Below are 13,939 nucleotides of genomic sequence, written 5' to 3'. Positions count from 1 at the left end.
TTGACCAAAATGAGTTGTGAGGCTGAAAACTGGGAATAGGTCAGAATTCAGCAAAGGTAGATGCAGAAATTGACAGGGAAAGTGGAATCCAAGAGTAGTTAACGAGAAACAGCTTGCGAGAACTTGAGATTGCAGCTCTCTCAGACTCTGGCTGGGCCACATCTGGAGTATTGCATTGCGAGGACTTGAGATTGCAGCTCTATCAGACTCTGGCTGGGCCGCATCTGGAGTATTGCATTGCGAGGACTTGAGATTGCAGCTCTATCAGACTCTGGCTGGGCCGCATCTGGAGTATTGCATTGTGAGAACTTGAGATTGCAGCTCTCTCAAACTCTGGCTGGGCTGCATCTGGATTATTGCATTGTGAGAACTTGAGATTGCAGCTCTCTCAAACTCTGGCTGGGCTGCATCTAGATTATTGCATTGTGAGAACTTGAGATTGCAGCTCTCTCAAACTCTGGTTGGGCTGCATCTGGAGTATTGCATTCAGCTGTGGTCACCCCATTACAGGAAGGATGTGGAGGCTTTGGAGAGGGTGCAGAAGAGACCTTGTGTCGGCAGAAGGGATTAGTTGGGCATTTGATTCCTACTGTAATGAGTTCGGTGTAACACTGTGGGCTGCAGGGCCTGTTCCTGTGCTGTACTGTTCGCCTGTATCTTTTGACAACCTTCCTCAGTGTCCACAGCTCCACCAGTTTCTGTGTCATCTGCAAACTTAAGTTCAACGACATTTTTGCCCAAATCATTTATGTAAGGCACAAACAGAGGTCCCAGCACTGATCCCTGGTCACAGACCTCCAGCCCAGAGTAACACCCCTCCATCACCACCTACTGCCTTCTATTGCCAAGCCAATTCTGAATCTAATCTACCCAGTCACTGTGGGCCCCACATTCTGGATCCGCCTCCCATGAGGGACCTTGTTGTGTACTTTACTGGTCCATGTAGACAACCCATATTAGTCATCCTTGTCACCACCTCAAAAAAACTCAATCAAGTTCGTACAACATGACCTCCCCTGTAAAGAATCATGCTGACAATTCCTATAAAGTCCGTGCTTCTCCAAATGTGTGAGAAACTGCTGCAATAATTCCCTTACCACTGAGAGCGTGTAACAGGACAGTGTAGAGGGAGCTTCACCCTGTGTCTGACCCCAGGAGCGTGTGATGGGACGGTGCGGAGGGAGCTTCCCCCTGTGTCTGGCCCCAGGAGCGTGTGATGGGACGGTGTGGAGGGAGCTTCACCCTGTGTCTGAGCCCGGAAGTGTGTGATGGGACGGTGCAGAGGGAGCTTCACCCTGTGTCTGACCCCGGGAGTGTGTGACGGGACGGTGCGGAGGCAGCTTCACCCTGTGTCTGACCCCGGGAGTGTGTGATGGGACGGTGTGGAGGGAGCTTCACCCTGTGTCTGACCCCGGGAGTGTGTGATGGGACGGTGCAGAGGGAGCTTCACCCTGTGTCTGACCCCGGGAGTGTGTGATGGGACGGTGCGGAGGGAGCTTTCCCCTGTGTCTGACCCCAGGAGCGTGTGATGGGACGGTGTGGAGGGAGCTTCACCCTGTGTCTGAGCCCGGAAGTGTGTGATGGGACGGTGCAGAGGGAGCTTCACCCTGTGTCTGAGAGGCAGCTTCACCCTGTGTCTGACCCCGGGAGTGTGTGATGGGACGGTGTGGAGGGAGCTTCACCCTGTGTCTGACCCCGGGAGTGTGTGATGGGACGGTGCAGAGGGAGCTTCACCCTGTGTCTGACCCCGGGAGTGTGTGATGGGACGGCGCGGAGGGAGCTTCACCCTGTGTCTGACCCCGGGAGTGTGTGATGGGACGGTGCAGAGGGAGCTTCACCCTGTGTCTGACCCCGGGAGTGTGTGATGGGACGGTGCAGAGGGAGCTTCACCCTGTGTCTGACCCCGGGAGTGTGTGATGGGACGGGGTGTGCCAAGTTTTGCTCAGACCCCTCTGCTCGGTACTGTGCGCTCCTGATGACGGACGGTGTTTCTTCCCCCGCAGACGTCTGGTCGGCTGGCTGCGTGCTAGCAGAGTTGCTCCTGGGACATCCCATATTCCCCGGGGACAGCGGCGTGGACCAGCTGGTGGAGATCATCAAGGTGAGCACGGGGGTGTCGGCGGAGGCCGCCCTTGTTGGAGCCTGGGTGTGGGGTGCAGCTCGGAGAGCGGGACTCTGACCCTGTGCTGGACAGACCCTCGCGCTGCCCGAGACCCCCAGTGGCCGCTGAATTCCTGTTCCGTCTCGCTGACCCACGAGGTTGCAGCAACGCTGTTACACTTGCTCCCCACCCACCAGCCCCCACTGCTGACTGCCCTTCCCATACACGGGCACACCCGCACCCCACTGAACCAACGCAGCCTCTTGCCTCGCAGCTCCAGAGACCCCGGTTTGATCCCCAGAGAACTCTGGCGCTGTCCGTGTGGAGTTGGCACGCTCTCCCTATGACAAGGTGGGTTCCCCAATCCCCTCGAGTTCTCCAGTTCCCTCCCCGTGTCCCAACTACGCGGAGGGCTCGGTGCGTTAATCAGCCACTGTCAATTGCCCCCTCAGTTTGTGGGTGAGGGGTAGAATCTTGTGGGGGGGTGTGGGGTGTCTGTTGACTGGAACGTGAAGAGCATAAAATGGGATCAGCCTAAGCGGTCAGCACGGACTTGATGGGCCAAAGGGCCTGTCTGTGTGCTGCAGTATTTAACAGTGCCAGGCCATTGAAATAAACCTCATGTCCATTGTCCATCACCCCACACATGACCTGCCAGGGGCAATTCTGCCTGCCTGCCAAGTCCGTGGCCGGGACCCTGCCCATTCCCCCTCCCCTGCCCGTTCCCCCGGAGCCGGTGACAAGGTGGTTTCTCTCCCCGCAGATACTGGGCACGCCCACCAGAGAGCAGATCCGTGAAATGAATCCCAACTACACAGAGTTCAAATTCCCGCAGATCAAAGCACATCCGTGGACAAAAGTGAGTATCGGCTGGGGATCCAGGACCTTGGGGGCCCCGAGGGGACTGGGGATCCGGGTGGCTGGAGATCCAGGGGACTGGGGATCCGAGGGACTGGGGATCTCGGCACTGGTCACCCTGGTGGGACACCCTGTCCCGAGGCAGGGGTGGGGGTATCCACTGCCATCAGCCCTGGTGGCTGCTCACTGTGGTGTGATGCAGGTCCTCAGGTTGGGGGGGAACTGAGAAACCCTGGCCCAGCCAGTGACATCCACAGCAGCAGGACCCCTGAACATCCCACCCTCCTCCTGAGCACCCACCTCAGTCTCTGTCCCACCCACCCGCTTCCCCTCACGCCACACCCGACAGACTCCTGCTGCCTTTTGCTTCACCGGCAGGTTTTTAAGGCCCGGACGCCCCCGGAAGCTGTGGCCCTGTGCAGCCGCCTGCTGGAGTACACCCCAACCCTGCGCCTCTCGCCCCAGGAGTCCTGCGTCCATTCCTTCTTCAACGAGCTGCGAGACTCAAACACACGGCTGCCAAATGGCCGGGAGCTGCCTCCCCTCCACAACCTGAACCCAGCCGGTGAGTGGGACGGAGCGAGGGAGGGCGTGAGGGGGGGGCGGGTGATGGTCGTCATCAGACAGAGCTGGTAGTACGGCCACAGAGAGGCTTGGCGGGGAGGGGTATTGGGTGGGTGACTGGGGCAGAGGCACGGGTCGCTGGGTGGGTGACTGGGGCAGAGGCACAGGTTCGGATCCAGGCCTGGCCAAAGGCAGTGAAACCTCCCTTCATTGAGGATATGAAGAATGATCTCAGCTGTGACATTCTGAAAACTGCAGAGCCTCGTTAAAGACCGATTCCCACTGGGAGAGGGATCTGCCTTCCCGGTCCACTCTGGGATGTACACAGTTCCAGAGAGCCACACTGCACAGAAATGGGCCCTTCACCTCTGCTGTGATCATCAAGGACTTGTACCCTGATCTTCAGCTCTCAGCCTGTACCCTCTGCCTTGGCCATTCAAGTGCTGGCCCAGATGCCTAACTGTGAGGGTCCCTGCCTCGACCACCCCCTTAGCTCCTACATTCCAGATTCCAGCCGCCCTCTGGAGGAATGGAATTCCTCCTCAAATCCCCTCTAAACCTCTCACCCTTTTCTCTAAACTCCTCTACCTGGACCGTTTCCTACTGTCTGCCCTCTCTATGCCTCTCGTACAAAATTACGAGTCCAGTCGGGTTAATTGTCATCTGCACAGGTATGGTGAGGTACAGGTACCGTTAAAAATTTGCGTGTGGCAGCATCCCAGACACGTGGGTGCAGACAGCACACAATGTAAACGATACAAGGTTTTGAAGAAAGAGAGGAAACAAGATGGTCCGAGACAAGTCCACAGTAGTGTCAGGGGTGGTCTGCAGCGTTCCGTTGCTGAGGTAGGGTTAGGGGTGTGCAGGTCAGTTCAAGAACCGAATGGTTGAAGGGAAGTAGCTGTTCCTGAACCTGGTGGTGTGGGACTTCAGGCTACCTGACAGTAGCAGCGAGAGGATGGTGGGGATCCGTGATGACCGATGCTGCCTTCTTGAGGCAGCACCTCCTGGAGATGCTGTCGGTGATGGGGAGGGCTGTGCCCATGACTGACCGGGCTGGGTCCACTGCCCTCTGCAGCCTCTTGCGTGGGAATTGCCATACCAGACTGTGGTGCAACCAGTCTCGGCAGTGCATCTGTGGAAGTTTGTCGGAGTATTTGATGATGCGCCGGATCTCCTGAAGCTTCTTAGCCTCCTTCACCGTTGCATCTACGTGCTGGGCTCAGGACGTGTCATCGGAGACGTTGGCACCCAGGAATTTGAAGCTGCTGACTCTCCCCAGTGCCGACCCACCAATGAGAACCAGCATGTGGACTGTCTGAAGTCAACAAGTAGCTCCTTGGTTTCATTGGCGTTGAGGTTGTTGTTGCAACACCACTCGTCCAGGTATCTTGCTGCTGTACGCTGACATCACCACCTGTGATTGGTCCAACAACAGTGGTGATGTCGGTGAATTTGTACATGGCATTGGAGCTTGCGCTCAGCCTCACAGTCGTGGGTGTAAAGCCAGTGGGGCAGGGGGCCAAGCATGCAGCCTTGAGGTGCACCTGTGAGAAGATGTTGTTACTGATCCTTACTGATTGTGGGCTGCCGATGAGGAAGTCAAGGATCCAGTTGCAAAGAGAGGTACGGAGGCCCAGGTCTCTGGAAACCAGTCTCTAGCCAACTCAACGGTGCCGTCAAATGGCACTTACCCACCAATAACCTGTCACCGGCACCCAGTCCAGGTCTCACCAGGACCACTCAGTTCCTGACTTCATCGTAGCCTCAGTCCAAACGTGGACCCAAGAGCCGAACTCCAGGGGTGGCGTGAAGGTGAGAGTGACTGCCCTCGACATCAAGGCAGCGTTTGACTGAGTGTGGCATCGAGGAACCCTGGTAAACCTGAAGCCCTGGGGCGTTAAAGGGACCTTGGTTTACAGGTCCACAGAATCCAGAAGATGGTGACACAGACAGACGGGGTTCTTGCCTTCGTCAGCCAGGCATTGAATGTATAAGAGCAGGGAGGTCCTGCCGCAACCTGGCAAAACATTGATGAGGCCACGGCTGGAATATCGCGTGCAGTTCTGGTCACCGCGCTCCAGGAAGGATGTGATGGGACTGGAGAGCACTGCCAGAGGAGATTCCCCAGGATGTTGACACGAGACTGCCAATGCTGGGATGTTGAGCAACAATCTGCTGGAGGAACTGGGATGGGGGGGAAGGAATTGTCAACACCTCGGCTGGAAGCCGTGCATCAGGACCCGAAACGTGGTCAATCCCTTTCCCCTTCCCCCACACAGATGCTGCTCGACCCACTGACATCCTCCCCTCCAGCAGCCTACGAGCTCCACCAGCACGTTGTCCTGGGATGGAGCGTTCCAGATACAGGGAGAAGCTGAGTCTGTTTTCCTTGGAGCAGAAGAGGCTGGAGTGGGAAGCTGATAGAGGTCAGTCATTAGGGGCAGAAATAGGGTCGATCACCAGAAACTTCTCCCTCTGGCAGTGGTGTCAAGCACCAGAGAGCATAGGTTTAGGGGAAGGGGTTGGAGGCTTTGGAGTGGATTTGAGGAGGAATTTTCTTTCTGCGGGTGTGTGGGGGTGTTGCAACCTGGAACTCACTGCCTGAGGGGCTGGTGGAGGCCAAGGCTTTCACAATGTTGAAGAGGGATCCAGATGAGCACATTGAACCACTGAGGCAGGGAAGGGTATGAACTGTGCAACTAGCACACGATGGTCGGAATGGACGCGGTGGTGAGAAGGGCCCGTTTCTGAGGAGGCTCCAGTGGCTGGGGTCACACCTCACACTGAGCTCGTTGCCGTTGGAGATCGGTCATCCCGGCCCTGGGACGTCACCGCAGAAGGTCCTTAAGGGCGGTGTCTTGGCTGCGAGCACCTTCCACTGCTTCATCAGTGACCTTCCATGAGGTCAAGAGTGGTCTGGATCTCTGACCAGCACTGACTCCCGGGGGCTGACTGACAGGAGGGTGAGAGGGAGGACCTTGAGGGAAGGAGGGGGCAAAGGGGGGAAGGGTGGTGCCCTCGAGCTGTTGAACCAACTTCCTCTTCACCCGGGTCGTTTCCCTCCGCAGGAGAAACATCTTCAACAGAGACGAACCAGGCGTCCACCAGCAGCTCGTTCGCCAGCTGAAGCAAGGACTAGCATCACAGTGACAGTCTGCACAGCCCTCCCCGCCCTCCTCCCCTTTTGGCCCTGTTCCTGACCCACCCCTCCCTGTCTACCCTTGCCCGTCCATCCCCCCCTGAACCCTCCTTGTCCGCCCCTCCTGACCCCTCCTCATCCACCCCCCATTCCTGTCCACCCCCTCTCTCCTCCCCCACACCACCGTCTCCACTCCCCTTCCTCTCCCCCCTCCCTCCCCCTCCCTCTCCTCCTCCCTCTCCCCATCCCTTTACACTGCTCCATCTCCCCACCCCTCCCCTCTCTCTCCCACTTCCCCTCCTCACTCCCCCTCCTGCCCGACATTCTCATCCCCCACACCCCCAGCCCTCCCCCAGTAACCACCACTCCCCCCTTCCATGGCTCCCCCCACCCCCGGGAGCCCTCTGCTGACCACTTGGACTCCTAGAACTTCCCCTCTCACTGCCCCCTTCCACCCTTCACCTACAGCCTCAATCCCCCTCCTCATCCCCTCTCCCCACTCCCCTTACCCCTGGCCCTTCTCAGCTCCCCGTTTACCCCTTCGCTCTGCCCCCTTTCCTTCCACCCCCAACCTCCCCTGAACCCCGTCTTTCCCCGTTCCCTTCCCTGTCCTGCCCACCCCTCCCTCCTGTCTCGCCCACCCCCACCCCTCCCTCCTTCCCTCCCGTCCTACCCACCCCCACCTCTTCCTCCCTCCCTCACTCCCCTCACTCCCTCCCTCCGTCCCACCCACCCCTCCCAACCTCCCCTCCCATCCCACCCACCTCCACCCCTCCCTCGCACCCCTGTTTCCCCCCCCCCAACCCCCACCCCTCCCTGCCTGCTGGCTGCTCCACCACCGTCCCGCCGACATTGGGACGGAGAGCATGGCTCAGTCTGGGCTCTGTGCTCCCGCGTGTGTCTGCTGTCTCTCTGCTGCCTGGGGCATTGTACAGGGTAGGCGGGTACATTGCTGGTCACACACCCCCTCGTCTGTTGTTTTATTTGTCTAACATTTTAATTAAATCCAAAATGGAGGTTTTTTTTTTAAAAAAGCTTGTTGTGACAGAGTCGTGCAGCACGGAGACAGGCCCTTCGGCCCAACTGGTCCCTGCCGACCGAGATTCCCATCTAAGCCAGTCCCATTTGCCTGCGTTTGGCCCATATCCCTCTATCCCTACCCATGTCTTTAAACCATCCCTACTCAAATATCCCGACCCATCCCTACCCGAATGTCTTCAAACCATTGTAATTGTCCCCGCCTCTGCCACTTCCTCTGGCAGCTCGTCCCATGTACCCACCACCCTCTGTGTGGAAATGTTGCCCCGCACCATCCCCTTTAAATCTTTCTCCTCTCACCTTGAACCTCCCTCTAGTTTTAGACTCCCCTACCCCGTGACCGTCCACCTGATCGACGCCCCTCATGGTTTTATAAACCTCCGTGAGGTCACCCCCGCGGGCCTCCCCTGCTCCAGGGACTACAGCCCCAGCCTGTCCAGCCTCTCCTTATAACCCAAGCCCTCCAGTCCCGGTGACGTCCCATTCTGCACCCGCTCCAGCTTAATCACATCCTTGTGTGGTCCCCAGAACTGCACACAACTGCCTGTGCGGTCTCACCAACGTCCTACGCCACTACAACGTAATGCCCCAGCTCTTGTATTCAGTCCCACCCCATGAAGGCAAGCATGCCAAATGCCCTTTGCACCACTGCTAGGGAACTGTGTACCTGTACCCCGAGGTCTCCCTGTTCTGCCGCGCTCCCCGAGGCCCTGTTATCCACTGTGTCAGTCCTGCCCCCAGCTTAATTTCAAAATGGAACACTCCGCACTTGTCCAAGCTAAATTCCATCCGCCATCCCGTGCCCCAGTTGACCGATTATACCCTGTTGTAACCTCCTTCGCTGTCCACCACGCCACCAGTTTTGGTGTCATCCGCAAACTCGCCAAGCACACCACCGACGTTCTCATCCGGATCGTTCATATAGGTGACAGCAGGGGACCCAGCACCAATCCCTGCGGCTCACCACCGCTCACACACCTCCAATCTGGAAAAACAACCTTCCACCGAGCCAACGTTGTGTCCAATTGGCCAGCTCGGCCTGGATCCCATGTGATCTCACCTCCCAGACCAGCCTACCGCGTGGGACCTCAAAAAGCCTTGCTAAAGTCCGTGTAGATAACATCTTCCACCCTGCCCTGATCGATCCTCTTGCTCACCTCTTCAACTCAAATTAAATGGGGGGGGGGGGGGGGGGGGGGGACATGGTTTCCCACGCACAAAGCCACATTGACTCTCCCCGATCAGTCCAAATGCAGGTGTCCCACAGGATCCCCTCCAGTGACCTTCCCACCACTGATGTTAAGCTCACCGGCCTGTGGTTCCTTGGCCTGTCCTTGCAGCCCTTCTTAAATACTGACACGACGTTAGCCCACCCTCCAGTCTTCCAGTACCCCACCCGTGGCTGAGGAAGTTACAAGAATCTCTGAAGACAGAAGAGACGGCAGACACTGGGATCTGGAGCAACAAGAACAAAGCTCCTGGAAGAACTCAGCGGGTCAGGCAGCATCCGTGGAAGCAGAGGGATGGTCGACATCTCAGGTCAGACCCCTGCATCGGGACCGAGAGTGTAAAGGGGAGGTGGTCAGTACAAAGGGGTGAGGCAGGAGCTGGCAAACGATAGGTGAGTCTGGGTGAGCAGGTGGGGGAGGGAGGGGCTAGAGAAAGCGACAGAGGCCGGGAGGTGAGTCTCTGCCAGGGTCCCAGCAATTTCTTCCCACAACATCCTTGAATACACTCGGTCAGGACCCCTGGGGACATCCACCTTTCTGCACCTCAAGAGTGCAAACACCTTTGGTAATGTTGGGGTAGTTCAGGACATCTTCCCTGAATTCCATCCCTTCCACGTCCTTCTCCACAGTAGATACAGACGAGAAGCTTTCATTTAAAACCTCACCTTTCTCGGTCGGCTCCACACACAAGACGGCCACACTAGATGCTGCCTGACCTGCTGAGTTCCTCCAGCATTTTGTGTGTGTTGCTCAAGATAGCCACAGTAATCCTCAAAGTGATCTATTTTCTCCCCAGTTATCCTTTTGCTCTTAACTTACTTAAATAATCTCCTGGAGTTCTCCTTTACCTGATCTACCAAGGATATCTCATGCCCTCTGTTTGCCCTCCTGATTTCCTTAAGTGTACCCCAACATTCCTTATACTCAAGGGATTCCCTTGATCCCAGCCGCCTGTACCTGTCACATAGAAACATAGAAAATCTACAGCACAATTCAGGCCCTTTGGCCCACAAAGCTGTGCCGAATGTGTCCCTACCTTACTAGAATTACTAGGCTTACCCACAGCCCTCTATTTTTCTCAGCTCCATGTACCTATCCAAAGACCCTATTGTATCCGCCTCCACCACCGTTGCCGGCAGCCCATTCCACACACCCACCACTCTCTGAGTAAAAAACTTACCCCTGATATCCCCTCTGTACCTACTCCCCAGCACCTTAAACCTGTGTCCTCTTGTGGCCACCATTTCAGCCCTGGGGAAAAGCCTCTGACTATCCACACAATCAATACCTCTCATCATCTTATACACCTCTATCAGGTCCCCCCTCATCCTCTGTCGCTTCAAGGAGAAAAGGTCGAGTTCCCTCAACCTGCTTTCATAAGGCATGCTCCCCAATCCAGGCAGCATCCTTGTAAATCTCCTCTGCACCCTTTCTATGGCTTCCACATCCTTCCTGTAGTGAGGTGACCAGAACTGATCACAGTACTCCAAGTGGGGTCTGACCAGGGTCCTATATATCTGCAACAATACCTCTCGGCTCCAAAATTCAATTCCCCGATTGATGAAGGACAATACATTGTATGCCGCCTTAACCACAGTCAACCTGCACAGCCGCTTTGAGCGTCCTATGGACTCGGACCCCAAGATCCATCTGATCCTCCACACTGCCAAGAGGCCTACCATTAAGACTATATTCTGCCATCATATTTGACCTACCAAAATGAACCACTTCACACTTATCTGGGTTGAACTGCATCTGCCACTTCTCAGCCCAACTTTGCATCCTATCTATGTCCCTCTGTAACCTCTGACAGCCCTCCAAACTATCCACAACACCCCCAACCTTTGTGTCATCCGCAAACTTGCTACCCACCCCTCCACTTCCTCATCCAGGTCATTTATAAAAATCACAAAGAGCAAGGGTCCCAGTACAGATCCCTGAGGTACACCACTGGTCACCGACCTCCACGCAGAATACAACCCTTCAACAACCACTCTTTGCCTTCTGTGGGCCAGCCAGTTCTGGATCCACACTGCAATGTCCCCTTGGATCCCATGTCTCCTCACCTTCTCCATAAGGGGTACCTTATCAAATGCCTTGCTGAAATCCATATACACTACATCTACTGCTCTCCCTTCATCGATATGTTCGGTCACATCCTCAAAAAATTCAATCAGGCTCGTAAGACAGGACCTGCCCTTGACAAAGCCATGCTGACTATTCCTAATCATATTATACCTCTCCAAATGTTCATAAATCCTGCCTCTCAGGATCGTCTCCTTCAGCTTACCAACCACTGAAGTAAGACTCACTGGTCTATAATTTCCTGGGCTATCTCTACTCCCTTTCTTGAATAAGGGCACAACATCCACAACCCTCCAATCTTCTGGAACCTCTCCCGCCTCCATCGACGACGCAAAGATCATCGTCAGAGGCTCCGCAATCTCTTCCCTCGCCTCCCACAGTAGCCTGGGGTACATCTCATCCGGTCCCGGAGACTTATCCAACTTGATGCTTTCCAAAAGTTTCAGCAGCTCCTCTTTCCTAATATCTACATGCTCAAGCTTTTCAACCTGCTGCAAGTCCCCACTGCAAGTCCCAGATCTTTTTCCGTGATGAATACTGACGTAAAGTATTCATTAAGTACCTCCGCTATTTCTTCCGGATCCAGACACACTTTCCCACTGCTGCCCTTGATAGGCCCTATCCTTTCGCATCTCATCCTCTTACTCTTCACATACTTGTAGAACACCTTGGGGTTTTCCTTAATCCTGCCCTCCAAGGCCTTGTCATGTCCCCCTCTGGCTCTCCTAATCTCCTTCTTAAGCTCCTTCCTATTAGCCTTATATTCTTCCAGATCTCTAACATTACCTAGTGCTCTGAACCTTTTGTAAGCTTTTCTCCAGTTTCGATCCCACCCCCCAACAATTCTAGTTTAAACTCCCCCTGGGATTCAAGTGCAACCTGTCCTCTTTGTACAGGTCATACCTGCCCCAAAAGAGGCCCCAATGATCCAGAAAACTGAATCCCTGCTCCTTACTCCAATCCCTCAGCCACACATTTAACCTCCTCCTCATTCTGTTCCTATACCCACTGTCACTTAGCACAGGCAGTAATCCTGAAGTTACTACCTTTGAGGTCCTGTTTCTCAAATTCCTTACTAACTCCCTATAGTCTTTTTTTCAGGACCTCGTTCCTTTCCCTCCCTATGTCGTTGGTACCAATATGCACCACGACCTCTGGCTGTTCTACCTCCCTCTGCAGGATATCTTGGACGTGATCTGAAACATCCCGGACCCTGGCACTTGGGAGGCAAATTACCTTCCGAGTTTCTTTCCTGCATCCACAGAATAGTTTGTCTGCCCACCTAACTATAGAGTCCCCCATCACTAGTGCCCTCCTCTCTCCTTCCCTACCCACCTGAGCCACAGGGCTGGACTCTGTGCCAGAGACACTGCCACTGTTGCTTCCCCCAGGTAGGCTGTCTCCCCCAACAGCACTCCAGCAGGAGTACTTATTGTCAAGGGCTACAGCCACAGGGGTAACTCTCTGGTACCTGACTCTTCCCCTTCCCCTCCTGACACATGCCTCTGTTTTCCTGATCAGTGTCCCGATATCCCCCATCAGCCAGGGTTCCCTGGTCCTCCCAGCCCTTCGCTCTAACAGGAACAAGTTGGCCCTGAACTCCCCCCATCTCACTTTCAAAAGCCTCCCACTTGCCAGATGTCCCATCACCTGCAACTGGCCTCTCCCAATCAACCTGTGCAATTGCTGTCCAATGCCAGCACAATTAACCTTGCCCCAGTTTCAGACTTTACCCTGTGGACCAGTCCTACCTTTCTCCATAACTAGCTTATAATTAATACAATGATGGTCACTGGTCCCAACGTGCTCCCCTACGGACACTTCAACCACTTGCCTAGACTCACTTCCCAATCAGAGGTGAAAAACACGACGATGCTGGAGGAACTCAGCAGGCCAGGCAGCATCCGCGGAGAAAAGCAGGCGGTTAACGTTTCGGGTCAGGACCCTTCTTCAGTACTGAAGATAGGAAAAGGGGAAGCCCGATATATAGGAGGGAAAAGCAGAGCAGTGATAGGTGGACAGAAGAGGGGAGGTGGGGTGGGCACAGGGTGGTGATAGGTAGATGCAGGTAAGAGATGGTGATGGGCAGGTGTGGGGGGGGGAGGGGAGAGCAGATCCACCGGGGGGATAGGTCAAAGGTAGGGAGAGAAAGGGGAAAATATGGTGGAAAGAAAGAGGCTAGGAAAGGGAAGAGGAGCGTGGGGGGGGGGGGGGATTACCTAAAGAGGGAGAATCCAATATTCAGGCTGCAAGGTTCCAAGACAGAAAATGAGGTGCTGTTCCTCCAGTTTGCGCTTGGAATTCTGGAGGAGACCGAGGACTGACATATCTGTGATGGAGTGGGAGGGGCAGATGTAGTGACCGGCAACGGGTAGATGCAGATCGCGGTTACGGACGGAGTGCAGGTGTTCTGCGAAACGGTCACCTAGTCTGCGTTTGGTCTCACCAATGTAGAGGAGGCCGCACTTGGAGCACCGAATGCAGCAGATGATATTAAGGGAGGTGCAGGTGAATCTCTGTCTCACCTGAAAGGACCCAATCAGAGGTCATGTGTTGCCCCCTCTCTAGTCGGGTCACCTACATACTGCTTGAGAAAACACAGTTAACACATTCTGTCCCATCCAATCCCTGAGAACTGTGGCAATCCCAGTCGATATTAGGGAAGTTCAAATCACCCAACATTACAACCCTATTATTCCTACAGTTTTCTGTGGTCTTTCTACATATTTGCTCCTCTAATTCCCACTGACTATTGGTGGGGGGGGGGGGGGTGCGGTGGGGTGGTCTATAGTACAATCCAATCAAAATGATCACCCCCCTCTTATTTCTGAGTTCCACCCACGTGGTCTCACAGGACAATCCCCCAGGAATATCCTCTTGAAGCAGCACCGTGATGTTTCCCTAACCAAAAACGCAACCCCT

At 55.1% G+C, this 13,939-nt stretch overlaps 2 protein-coding genes across 3 annotated transcripts in view; both read left to right on the top strand.

The window, feature by feature from the left end:
• The first annotated feature begins 1,960 nt into the window (after positions 1–1,960).
• On the top strand, positions 1,961–7,692 carry LOC127587198 (glycogen synthase kinase-3 beta-like). Of its 2 annotated transcripts, XM_052045396.1 has the most exons (5): positions 1,961–2,101; positions 2,865–2,960; positions 3,338–3,524; positions 5,806–5,952; positions 6,595–7,692. In XM_052045396.1, exons 1-5 carry the CDS (start codon positions 1,976–1,978, stop codon positions 6,651–6,653), a joined length of 615 nt encoding a protein of 204 aa, XP_051901356.1. In that variant the 5' UTR covers positions 1,961–1,975; the 3' UTR covers positions 6,654–7,692. The 2 variants fall into 2 exon arrangements, with proteins under 2 accessions (XP_051901356.1, XP_051901358.1); XM_052045398.1 differs by lacking the exon at positions 5,806–5,952 and having other exon boundaries at positions 6,595–7,688.
• Positions 7,693–8,456: 764 nt separating this feature from the next.
• Positions 8,457–13,939, top strand: part of LOC127587187 (uncharacterized) — a 110,822-nt gene continuing 105,339 nt past the window's right edge. Inside the window, exon 1 of the mRNA XM_052045380.1 lies at positions 8,457–8,628. Coding sequence (XP_051901340.1) covers positions 8,457–8,628 — 172 coding nt within the window. The remainder of the gene's footprint in view (positions 8,629–13,939) is intronic.

Source organism: Pristis pectinata, chromosome 39 (genome assembly GCF_009764475.1).
Source record: "Pristis pectinata isolate sPriPec2 chromosome 39, sPriPec2.1.pri, whole genome shotgun sequence".
Taxonomy (NCBI): domain Eukaryota; kingdom Metazoa; phylum Chordata; class Chondrichthyes; order Rhinopristiformes; family Pristidae; genus Pristis; species Pristis pectinata.
The sequence above is the reverse complement of the archived record's forward strand: the minus strand, read 5'-3'. Positions and strand labels throughout refer to the sequence as shown.

Bases quoted from the DNA above. Each gene is read 5' to 3' on its own strand.
- LOC127587198 (XM_052045396.1), top strand. From the start codon at position 1,976: ATGACGGACGGTGTTTCTTCCCCCGCAGACGTCTGGTCGGCTGGCTGC. The intron at 2,102-2,864 runs GTGAGCACGGGG...CTCTCCCCGCAG, and splicing joins AGCTGGTGGAGATCATCAAG to ATACTGGGCACGCCCACCAG. The intron at 2,961-3,337 runs GTGAGTATCGGC...CTTCACCGGCAG, and splicing joins AAGCACATCCGTGGACAAAA to GTTTTTAAGGCCCGGACGCC.